A 12,417-nucleotide genomic window follows, 5' to 3' on the forward strand; every position below is an offset into this window, starting at 1 on the left:
TACTAACAGGGATTAAAACATTTCCCCCCACAAAAACAGTTCTCAAAATCTATATGAGTATCTCCCGGGGAAAAAAGTCTCAGTCTTTGTCTACCATTTTAAGGGAATTGGTTCTACGAGCCACCCCTGGACAAGCTTTTCTGCCTGCTGTACTAAACATCTGTTTGTTTCTCAAATCTACATCTTCTTTCAGCGTGTCTCTAGGACAGGCTGTCTGCCCACCACCACTTGCTGCACCATCAGCAATCCATTTCCCTCAAATGAATTATGTAACAGTTTAGGCTTCTTCATATGTCTTTTATAGGGGTTGAATGAACTGACAGATGCACTGTGAACTGGGAACACCAGCAACTTATGCAGTAATACATGTTTTTATAGCTCAAACCTTTTTTCTTTACATTTTACAACACCACTGCATAAAGATCTATTCAAAATTGTGAGGAAAAAATTGCTTCTCTGCTGACTTGTCATTAACAATTCCTGTTACATAAATTCATATCATTCCATTATGTGCAAAATTACATAGCTTGCTATCTGATGACTGTATATATAGCATATTGAAAGTTCAAGGGTCTGTGGCCTAGAATGGAAATATGAACCAAATATTGCAATTTCACTGTGTATGTCTGAAACAGAAGGAATGTCCATCAACACAGCACCAGGGGGTTTCCTATATTGGGTCTAATACCAGATTCGCAAAAAAATCATCCTCCAGAAAGAGCTACACACAAAAAGCTGAAACAGAAAAGGAATATTAGCTAGTTTCAAGCAGAATAAATTTGTCAAAAACGATCTAGTAGGACTGCTTCAAAATATGGTCAGGTTCAGGTAAAAATAGTATTTATCCATTGCCTATTCTATTACCTACCTTTATATATATATATATATCTACATAATCAGAGAAATGAAGATAATTTCTGAGACAGATAAGAGTAGGGCTCGTAAAAAGGCTTCAGGGAAAAAAAAATAAAAAAGGGGAAAAAAAGAAAAAGACAACCCCTGTAACCATGATTACACCAGCGTATGTCTGCACTTGAGCCAAACTCAGGATCCTGCACAAATTCAGCTGGAAGCAAATTGGTTTATACTAATTAATTTCAAACTGTGGTACCTGGAGTGTCAAATAAAAAAAAATAAAAATAATAAAAAAAAACCACACACAACCCAACTAGGAGAAGTAACACAATTGCCATTAAGCCTGGCTATGCTACCAGTCCACAAGTCTACAGGAAAGAAAACACAAAGGTCTGCAAGGAAACAAAGATGAGGAGTGCAGGTTTAGATGAAGCATAGTAAGCATATTTATGGACCCAGCTGGTCATGTCAGCAAAAGGAAATATGTATTTTACATGTTGAAATTTCTACTCAATATTCATATTTTGTGCATTTCTTCGCATTCGGCAGAATTTCTTCAAAACCAAGTAAAACAAAAGCATAAAAGCATTATTTTAAATAAAATGTTAAATCTTAAATAAAATTTAATGGGAGTTACCAAATGAAAAGTAAATGCATAGTGAATTTTCAAGACTGAAAAAAGGCAGAGAAGTGGCAGAAGAAGGCAGAAGACTAAGATAAGGCCCCTTAACTCTATTTTGCATATATTATATCTGTTTATCTCTCTCTGTGTGTGTATACATATATATATATATATATGTATACGAAGGACTAAAATTACTCGGATTTTATGCAATGCTTGTAAGGAAGATCCTCAAGAATCTATAGCTGCTTTATAGATAACAGGTTCTCTGCATGTCTTAGACCACCAAGAAGAAAGGCATACTTAGGTGTTGCAGGTGACGCAGATCTTCTGGACAGGGCAGCAGGAGAATCAGACCTTCTCAGAGGAGACCCCATGCCAGATGATGAACTAGGTGTGGTTGGTCTCCTCTCTTTCTTTATCTTCTCAGCCTAGGAAATCAGTTCATTTTCATATTCACACTTAGAAGCAACACTTCAAATACATTTGGCAGTTTTCTTAGCAACGTGGCATATAATCAGATTTGCACAACATGTATTTAAGACGAAAGTTTTCTGAACCCCAGCTTACAACTAGGGTATATAATCTTTTACTTTAAATAAATATATATTTTTAAAATATCCTGCCTTGCATGGACATGGCATATGAGTTGCGGATAAGGAACCACCGAGCAGAACACTGCTTCCCCAGGAGGACTGGGGGGCACTGGGTGGCAGTTTCAAAATCCTCCAAACTGTCCCTACGTGCAAGGCCTCCTAGGCAGAGCCAGTGGCCCATGGAGGCACTTGGCACACACACTGCCACACATATCACACTGTTAAACCATGCAAACTGTGCACAAAACCTCAGCTCCCAGCTTTGGCCAGCCGCCTCGTGCCTCGTTTAGACAGCGTGAACCCTTCTACTGGGTATATGAACTACTGCAAGAGACAAGACGTTACGTGACAGGTTTTACAAGTCCAGTGCAAGTTTTCTAAAATAAACCTTGCGTTGTGTAGACTCAATCAAGCTGAACGACCTGACTTTGCTTTTCTGGAAATGACAGTAGATCAATAATGCAAATTTTAAGTGAAGAGCATCTATAATGCCTACAGAGAGAGTTAAACAACTGGTATAAATCAGAGGCATGGCTAATACCCTTGGCAACTCTCCAGAATGTGTGAAGCTTGCTCATTAGCCAACGAGGCTGGATTAACTTATAGTCATACCCAGCACTGACATCCTATTTGTCATCCCCGTTCCCAGAAGTTACGGGCAAGTCTAGAACCATGAATTTCGGTGCCAGAAATGTCAGCTGCCTGAAAATAAAAGTGTTCCCCTTCCAAACACCACTGGTTAACACTGACTGATTCCCAGGAAGAAGAAAGTATCAAAAGGCAGCTAAACAGGAGCACGAAACCAATGGAAGCAGGCACGACTCATTTTTTACTGATATTTTGTGCCAACCAAAGAGGTATCGCTTCAGTTTTATGAATGGGAAGTGGAAGACAGCAGCCAGAAGCCACATCAGCTCATCCAGAAGGGAAACACGAACGCGCTCCAAACCCACCTGAGTAGCTTCAGCTGCAGTCGCCCCTTTCATGGCATCAGAAGTGGAGGGTGAAGTTGCCTTCTTTCTGTCTGCGCTTCGTGTGGGGGAAGGCTTGTAGGGAGATTTAAGAGGACTAGCTGGTGCTACACGAGGACAGATATGGAATACTAAAGAGTTATAGTACAATAGCAAGAGTAAAAGGGAGCACAGACAGAGAAGTAAGGGACAGGAGAAAACAGCAAACTTTCATGTTATAATGTTCAACATCATGAAGGTTATTTTCAAAGTTTTTTAAAGCGTTTTTTAAAAGCACATTACATAACACATACTTTTTTTTTTTTTTTTTTTTAGCTGGGGACAGTCCCTTAAAATTGCTCAGGAAGCCTTCTGGCATGCCAAGTTTAACTGAACCTACATTTTTCCCTCTCTGACTTTCCAGCAATTTGGCAAAAGTGCCCGAAATATGAAGAAAAATGTTTAAAATCTTACTTGCAAAATAAAATATGCACTTTTACTTCAACTATAAAAAAAAAAGCATCATAAATTTCCAGTAACTACTGCTTGCCTTGATATATTGCCTGAGAGCAGATTGCTTTAGAAGAAGAGTCTGAAACTGAGGACCCTCATTTTCAAGCTTGCAGAAAATGCAGGAGCATGAGTTTTGCCCAAACACGATGCAGACTATGTATAAAAAAGGAAGGACCCCGCTCCCTGCCCAGGAAGCTCCTTCTACTGAGAGGCTGAAAGGCCGCTGCGCCAACTAAGTCGCTGCCTCAGGACAGAAAAACTCTTTGACAAACACTACGCTTGTACCCTCCGCAAGGCATGTGGGAGAGCCAGGGGGAAAACGCATTTGATAGCTAAAGAGAGGGCCCTCCCTCAGCCCTTTGCCAGCAGTTACTGACGGGGCTGCTGCGCGCAGCCCGAGCCGCACGGGAACGGCAGGAGCACGCGGGCTCAGAGAGCGTCCCCAGCACGAGCACGGCCCCGCGCCGGCCGAGGCAGAGCTGCAGCCCCACTGCAGCCCCACTGTAGGCCGGGGGCGCTCGCCCGCCGCTTCCAAGAGCCTGCCTGGGCCCAGGGCTGCCGCCAGGAGCTCGCGGGCGAGCGCGCGGGAAAGGCCGGGAGCCCCTGTCCGCTGCTTCGATCGCGAAGGCAGCGTCCATGGGCAGCCCTGCCAACGAAGGCAACGTCCTGCCAACGCACCCTAACGCTTTCGGCAGAGAATACTGAGCTAATCCCGAGATGGTTTTCGGCCACTCTTACTAATAGTCGCTCCCTGAACAGTAAATAAACTGGGAAATTTCTTACGTGCAAGATACTGTATGACAACAATCCTGAATAAATGAATGTATTCAGTTTTCCATCGGCTTAGGCTTTTTTTTTATATTACTTTTAAAAAAACATTCAGAACAAGAAAGACTAAATGATATATTTTTTTCAAACTTATCAACACTTATCAAGAGTAGCTGCTTTAATAGGTTTTGTTTGTTTGCTTTTATATGATTGTATAAACTCTCATTTGGCTCATAACATTAAACTTCTTCAAGCAACTCCTTCAATGCAGCCAAAAACACACCTTAATCGTTTCAAAGTGAATAACTGACATTTTTACCTGGGTTATTGTATTGCTCAGAAAGCATTAATGTGCTTCTGCTTCTGGCTAAAGAGGACTGTGTGGGAGTCAGCAGTCGAGAAACAATAAAGTTTTCCATTGGACTAAGATGCATGCGGTGAGCTGAAGGATGGGAGCAAATAAAATAAACTTTAAAATGCAAGAACAGAACACAAAATGATGCTTTAAAATAACAATGAAATGATTAAATGAAATGAAAAGAAAAAATCTTGAAATAATTGAGATTTAGAATATTTAAAAATAATTTTTTAAAAAGAGCTTTCTGGTTTCTCCATTCTTTAAAAACACCTTAATCATCTTTGAATCTGTGCAATAAATACAGCAAGGTTAGGATTTTGCTGCATTTTATTCTTACACGGAGGCAAAATGGTCGCTCCCGTGACTCAGCAGGGAAAACATTTGCCTTGTTCCCCGGTAGGAAAGGTGAAACACTGGTGTAACAGTGCAGCTCCTCACTACGTGCCAGTCATCCTGGAACGCACGGAAAATCTGCAGTCTCACCCCTGTTATATAATCCTTATTTATAGAATATGCCTTCCCACTCCATAAATATAAGCATCGACTGCACAAGAAACATTTATAAATGTTTCCATCACATGCACATATGAAGGAATCTATCACAATAACCTCAAAGCTAAGGATGTGCTTTTACTAAGCAACAAAAAAATGAAAGGAAATTTACCTTCCCCTTTCATTCTAAAAATACACCTTTGCTGACACTTAGTCCAGTCAATACATTTTTTCTATTTTTCTCACTAGAGTTAAAAAGGGAGGCAAAAAAAGAAGAAAGAAAGAAAGAAGGAAACAAGACATCCAGAAAAAAAAAACAAAAACAAAAACAAAGAAATGCAAAGGGTTGGCAGTGACGTTATTCTTTCAGTCCTTCCTGTAGTGTTTAGCAACCACTAATCCTGATCATCTTTTGCTGAGCCTCTCACGGATGAGGTTTTCAAATCAAATTAAAGGGCCCTGGAACCCTGGTCACCAGATTAAAATCCCCCAGGTGGCTCCCGGGACACGGCTCTGCCAACGCGGCGCCCCATGCCCGCTGTCGTGCCAGGGGGCTGGTTCCCCTTCTGGTGTTTATTGCTTGGCTATGGCCACACAGACTTGGGCAACTGCTGCTGCACCTATTTACAACCCTGTCTGCTGAACTATCACAAGGTGAAAAATAAGCAGTAAAAAAAGCACAGTGCTTGTCCCTGGCCTCAGGTCACCACGGTCTCAGGTAGGCTGCAAAACTCTCTCACTGTATTTCACATTAACAGTTAACTCGCAACCCTGCAAATGTTGGAATTCTGCTCTTGAATAATTGATAGAGGAGAGATACACAGACACAGGGAAGGAAGAAGTGCTTTAAACACAGAAGGAGAGTTTGTGCTGCTGAAGGAGCAGCCGGGTCACTTGCCTCTGTCAGGGGAATGTGTGATTGCCGCGGTGGAGGAGGAGAGGCGCTTACTGATTGGCGACTCCGTTTGCTTTGGCAGATTCATTGTAGAAGCTGAAAGTTTGTCACACGCTGCAGAGAGACGCATTGGAGATATTTGTATTCAGGTCACAGTGTTGGACAAACTCCCCAAATCAACCTTGCATTTGCTACTGCTGGCCCTTGGCACTGACGAGAGCACCGGGTAAGACACGGGGAGATGAGCTTGCTCCGACTGCTGGGGACCAGCAGCTCCTAAGCTACGCTTTGCTCTACGACCTGGCTGCTCGCGATTTAACAGCTCGTGTTGCAAGAGCCCGTGCCCTGCAGCGCCACAGGCAAGTAAGTGCATATTGGATGTGAACGGCAGAAGATATACCACACGAGCAGGGAGCTCCCTGAAGGGAATGATGGATTGCATACGTGCCAACTCCGCGCTCCCCACCTCCCCCTGCTTGCAGGCCCCAGCGCTGGGGTGGGTCTCTGACACCGAAATGACACGGCACTCACGTATCCGCATGACGAGAAATCACCCTTACAGGGACTGTTTTGATACCAGCCATTTGGCTCTTTTTTCTTGGTTTTTTAAATAAGATTTTGTTATTACTGCAAGCACTTTCATTTTTGCGCTGTAATTTCTTCTGAAACACCACATGTACAGTACATTATACAGTACGTTGCTACACAGCAATTGCCCCACGACACGCAGGAGGCAAAAGCACAGAGGCTTTGTCTTCCAGGTTTGAAATCTGCTTCTTCCACAACCCAAAACACCTTCAGCTAGACAGACGCGTGGCCCTAATTCTGCAGCACTGTGGTACCTGCACAGTATCAGGAGAACCCTGCCCCAGCGCCATCTGCGAGACCTGACTTCATCTCCCACAGCAAACGGTGCCCTTCTCTACGCTGCCTCTTTCGTAAAGCAGGTGCAGTGCTGATGTGCTGCAAAACATCCGCTGCACATCCAAATCTCCTCTTTGGGAAAAAGCAACAACCAGGACAAAAATTTTATTCCGTTTGCCGGGAATAACAGTTCTGGGAGAGCACGTGCAGCACAACAGACACTGTGAGCTCTGCGGGAGCAGTATCCAAGCCTGGCGCCTGCTTCTCAGGGAGGAGAAGTGTTTTAGTGTCCTCCTTTTCAGGGAGGAGAGGAGCCTATTTGCTAAAAGCACAGGCTGTGCTTCGTTTTCAGAGCCATGCACGTTTGCAACCAAAATTAGAAATCATATACACAATCCAGTCTTAAACTTGGAGCCCTTGTCTACGTCATGAAATAAAAGAAAAAGATAACTGAAAAATACAAAAGAATGACAAGAAACTAATATGGTTGCCTAAACACAAAGTCAATTATCTGAGTTGGCTACAAACACCAAAATGGTCAAAAACTACCCTAGGATGCTGAAATTTTAGATCTACATAAGAAATTTGCCCTTTCTTAAGATTTTGCAGTAAAAGGTCCTCAAGATGGGAAAATAGGACTGATCTGATGAAAGAAGCTCTCCGTTTTCTGTTACTGTGCAACTGATTATTTTTTAAACATCGCCTGCACCTGGGCATGTACAATAAAACTATTATATATATATAATATATATTCATATGCACATACAAACACACACATCCACAGAAATAATAGAAGTGAGAATCTGAGTTATAAAAGTCTACAGTTAGTGAGAAAATCATGAAATGCCTCTACTGTGTTGGAATGTGAGGCATGCACTGCTCCACCATGGCAAAATTAAAAGGAAATTAAGCAGACATTTGGTTCACATCTCTAACAGTGATGCTGCAGAGTACCAGACTGAAATAATAAGAAAAGAGTGGTTAGGAAGGACCAGATCGGTGGATGGATCACAGTGATTAGAACGGTTATAAACAAGACACGATGGTGCTGTGATGCTCTCAAATACCGTTGAAGGAATCGGCAGGAGCAGCAGAGGTCACAGGGTCTGCAGGAAGGGTGTTGGCAGCTAAACCTACAACAGGGGGTGGGGTATTTTCTGATTCACCTACACAGCAGAGAAATCAGAGCAAAAAGAGGCGAAAGAAATTACTGAGTAAGTTGGGGGAGGTGGAATTAAGCATAAGCTGTATCACAAAAACAAAGTGCTTTCTTTGTCAAGGCAAAACAGACTTGCTTTTAGTATAATATCAAATATATTTGCCTTCCTGGCTTTTTAATACCATGAAAAGCTAATGTATGCCCTTTTAAATATATTTATACGCTATCTGAAAGAGATATATTTCATCACCACCCAAACATGGATAATCTTTTTCCATAACAACAGCTTATGTAAACCTGGCAAATTTAAGTTAAACGATTCAAAACAGAAAGCAAGAAAGACAAAAGCAGCAATGACCGATTATGACATAAAAAAAACTGTTCTGAAACCAAATCAAGAGCAGCAACAGAAGAAGTATGAGGGGGCGGGGTGGGGGGAGCTATTTTAAGCGGCAGGTGCTGCACAGTCATCCAGAAATTCCTATCAGGTTTTAGGAGTACCAAACAACACCAGATTGCCGCTTGGGCAGCCCTTAGGTCCTCTGGTGAATATTAAATTTGCAAGGGTGTGTGTGGGGAGACAACACAGGGGAATAGACAGCGCAGCAATGGTAATTTTGGCATTCCTCCCTCCTGCAAACAGGCTCCGCTCGCTCCGTTCAGGCGGCCTGCGCCCCTCGCGCCGGGGAGGCCCCGTCCCCGCACGCCGCGAGCCGCCGCGCGGGCTCCGCAATGCAGCAGCCCCTGCGCTCACCGTCCCTGGCCGCCGAGCCCGCGGCCAGCGCTCCTCCCCACGACCAGCGCTTCTGCTTCTGCTCCAGCTGCTGGCTGCGCTCCAGCGAGCGGCGCATCATGGCTTCGAGGCGCTCCTGGGCAGAGGGGGTGCCACAAAAGAGAAAGGAGAAAAAAAAAAAAAAGAAGAGAAAGAAAGGAGAAGCAGATATAAATCAGTTCTTTTGGAGCTTCCTCTTTTTTTTTTCTTTTCTTCTGCTCAAAACAGACATACAACAAGCAGTTGCCCTGTTGCTCCGCGTGAGACGACTGCAGGAGTTTGTTCCCAAGAGCGGAGCACGGGGCGAACGAGGACGGTATCGGCGTGCCCACCTACCTCCGGCTGCGCGGATCCTTTGTGTGCGAGCCCCGCGGGTCACTACGGAGGCCTAAGTCAATAGCACAGGTTGCATCACTGCATCCCTGCCGCGCATCTGCTCCTGCTGCGGAGGCGGAGGCGGCGGCTGCGCTCCGCGGGACTTGATTTGTGCAGGAATATCGCTCGGCAAGCGTTAACTCCTCCTTGCCTACGCAGGCCGCCCGAGCCCTTCCGTCCCTGCCCCGGCACGGCCAAACTGCTGCAATGCCAGTGGCTCCTCCCAGACACACACATAAATGATCACTCCAAACCCAAAGTAGGTTACTTTGCCGGATCACCAATTTATTTATTTATTTTTACAAAAAAACTCCCTCCTTTCTTCCACTAGGTTCTTTACATTCTAAGCACTTAGGGGTTTCTGATTTTTTCCTGTCCTTTACATTAAAATGAAACTTATGCAGATGTGTTTTTTTTTAAAGGATACTCCTAATCTGTTCTGATTTTTTTTTTCTCCCGCCACCTCCAATTCTTCTCTATGCTTTGGTGCATTAGGATTTTTTGAAGATATTAAGATTCCTTCCCTCCTCAAATCCTGCTCCTCCTTTTAACTCACAGCTAGGCTGGGTCTTCTTGTTCTCCACCACCTATTAACCCTCAGTGAAACCTCCAGGTCAGTTCCGCTCCCACCTCCTCCCACTGCTAGTTACTCTTCATTTACTGCTGAGGCAGCAGCTCCCCTGCTTTTGGCAGACTCTTCGCCCTCATATTTCAGCAGTATGATTTCTATCACTGCAGAGGAGCCTGCTCGTGCTGCCTCTCGCTCCTGCCCCAGTGGTTTTTAACCAGCCTCCCCTCCTTTTTTATTTTTTTTTTCTTTTGTATTCCTATTACTTATTGCTTTGTCTGGGAGTTCCTGGTTTACCATAAAAATATCACTCTGATCAACAGACAAAGGCTGAACCCTGAAACTCTGTTTTGCTGATTATAACATATCCCCTTCCACTCCTACCAACCCCCCCACACTGTCTCCCGTATCTTTTTATATCTCAGCTCATCCTTCCTACATCATCTCTCAGCCACATGATTTCCCCTCACTGACTCATGACTTTGGTTTAGGCCCCCTATTCTTCTTCCCCACCGTATTTTATCACTACATTCAGCCTTTGTTCAAACATATCTCCGGTTTCTCCACTGATGTAGCTTCTGACCGAGCTCCTTCAGCAGATGAGTCCAGCAGCTACCTTGCTTTAAACCTTTATGTCTGTGTTCATAAGCTTTGTGCAACCTCCTTGAGCCTCTGTTCATCAAATTTCTATGAACTGTATGCTCATTCTACCTCTTTAGAGTATCTGGAATACATTTTCGTCTCCTCATTTCACTGAAGAATCTCTTCCACTACCAGCATTTTTCGTAATGCATTTCTGCTCAAGGTTCCCACCTCATCCAAGCCCACTACCAACCACCCATGGATATCAACCCTACCTTTTTTGTGCGTGTATGTGTCTTAACTGCCTTCTCTCCCCCTGATTTTATTACGATTTATTATCATTTGCACCATAAAGAGTTTCATTACACTAGCCTTTATGTGAAACTGAAGAAGGTCAGTTCTTGCCCACCTGGCCAACGTTTCTGGGCTCTCCTGCCTGCCACCTTTCAGCCAGGGAGCCTGCCCTGCTGTCACAGTGTCTGCCGCCATCTCCAGGCAGCCAAGGCCTGCCTGTGCTGCTCCGAGCTCTCCTCGCTTTTGTCTCCTCTCTCCACCTTCGGATCCGGACGCAGCGGCTAACCTCACACAAAGCTGCTCGGAGCAGGCAGCAGCTTCTCTGCCTCTTCCTTTTCCTTCCTCTCTGTCTAGTCAGTGCCATCAGCATCCAGGCAAACTCTCTACCTGCCATTCCTCCTCCTTTTTCTCCCTGAAGGAGGCAACGCAGCATAAGGCCGAAGCAGAGACTTTTCTGCAATGGCACAGGAGAAACAAAACAAAACCAAAGCCATATTTTTGAATATGATATTACTTCTTATACACTGTCTCTTTTTGTAAGAAAACCATCTTTCAGTTTCCACAATCCAAAGTCACTCCCCTCTGATGCAGTTTGCTTCTTACTTTACATTTAAAAATGACATGATCAAAAAAAAAGCACCTATGGGCTTTTTTATTTAAGTTCAGGCTTCTCAGTTTTGTCTTTATTTTACACCTCTCGACACAATAGCTTCATTATACTCTAGTCCCTTTTCTATACTTTTTCCAGACCTCCTATTTCATCATGAGTTCTTGTCTGCAGGCTGCTTGCATTCTTCTTTTCATTACTTTCCTCTGCTGGCTGTCTCACCCCAATATTCCTTTCTGCTCACTCTCTACAAACCAAAATAGCCCTTCCATTATTCTTCCCATTAAAGCACACACTTCTACAGAATCTTTCTTCCTTTCCATAGCTAATGGATATTATTACACATTAATCAAAAAAAAAAAAAAAAAGCAGATAATAAGTTTCAGTGAATTATCTGGGCAATCTGTGTTCTTTTATTCTTTTTCTAGGAATGCTCGGGGCAAGGACTGACACCACTCTCTAGTCTGTGGACCACGGGGTACACTAACGGCGCTAGTTTAGGGATAAAATAAATGCAGGAGGAAACGGTTTAAAGAGAATAAATGATGTTTCATACATATTTGAAAGCCTGTGCCACCTCCATTTTGAGGTTGAAATCTTCAATTACATGATATGACCATTCATTTTCATTTGCAAAGAGACTTTCATTAAAGCATTACAGAACAAAATTATTAAACCTCACAAGCCCTGCAGATACAGCTCAGATAAAGAACAATATGAAACCACTTTACACAAGCAAAGGATAGTTATTAAAAGCCATTCTAAACTAGCACAATATTTTGAATTTGAAAAATAAATAGAACAGAAACCAACCTTAGAGAAACAGAAGCAGAACAAAACTAACTCAAACTTTAAAACTTAAAACTTAAAAAAAAAAGAACACCAAGCTTTTCCTCATCGGCAAACAACGTACAAAAAAAAATCTGCTGTCTGTTATAATGACAGTGCTGTCTGGAAAACATATTGAACACTATCCATCTGATCCTCATTTGGGAACTCTAATTGCCATAGCTCTAGAGAAAACAATCTCCGTGGTACAGCTATACTGAGCTTCCATTTAAAAAGAAAACGGATGTGCAATGAACTTTGCATGTAGGTTAAATCAAGAATGAGTAAGAAGAGGGCCATCTACTGCTAGTATCTAACA

At 43.3% G+C, this 12,417-nt stretch overlaps 1 protein-coding gene across 1 annotated transcript in view; it reads right to left on the minus strand.

The window, feature by feature from the left end:
- The window catches only part of MAP7D2 (MAP7 domain containing 2), a 67,025-nt gene that overhangs the window by 11,880 nt on the left and 42,728 nt on the right, over positions 1-12,417 (minus strand). Inside the window, exons 4-9 of the mRNA XM_088532745.1 lie at positions 8,827-8,941; positions 7,981-8,079; positions 6,053-6,163; positions 4,624-4,746; positions 3,027-3,175; positions 1,781-1,908 (exon numbers count right to left, since the gene is read on the minus strand). Coding sequence (XP_088388871.1) covers positions 1,781-1,908; positions 3,027-3,175; positions 4,624-4,746; positions 6,053-6,163; positions 7,981-8,079; positions 8,827-8,941 — 725 coding nt within the window. The remainder of the gene's footprint in view (positions 1-1,780; positions 1,909-3,026; positions 3,176-4,623; positions 4,747-6,052; positions 6,164-7,980; positions 8,080-8,826; positions 8,942-12,417) is intronic.

This window comes from Tinamus guttatus, unplaced genomic scaffold (genome assembly GCF_059628265.1).
Source record: "Tinamus guttatus ecotype Peru unplaced genomic scaffold, ASM5962826v1 Tinamus_guttatus_pri_ptg000470l, whole genome shotgun sequence".
NCBI classification, from domain to species: Eukaryota; Metazoa; Chordata; class Aves; order Tinamiformes; family Tinamidae; genus Tinamus; species Tinamus guttatus.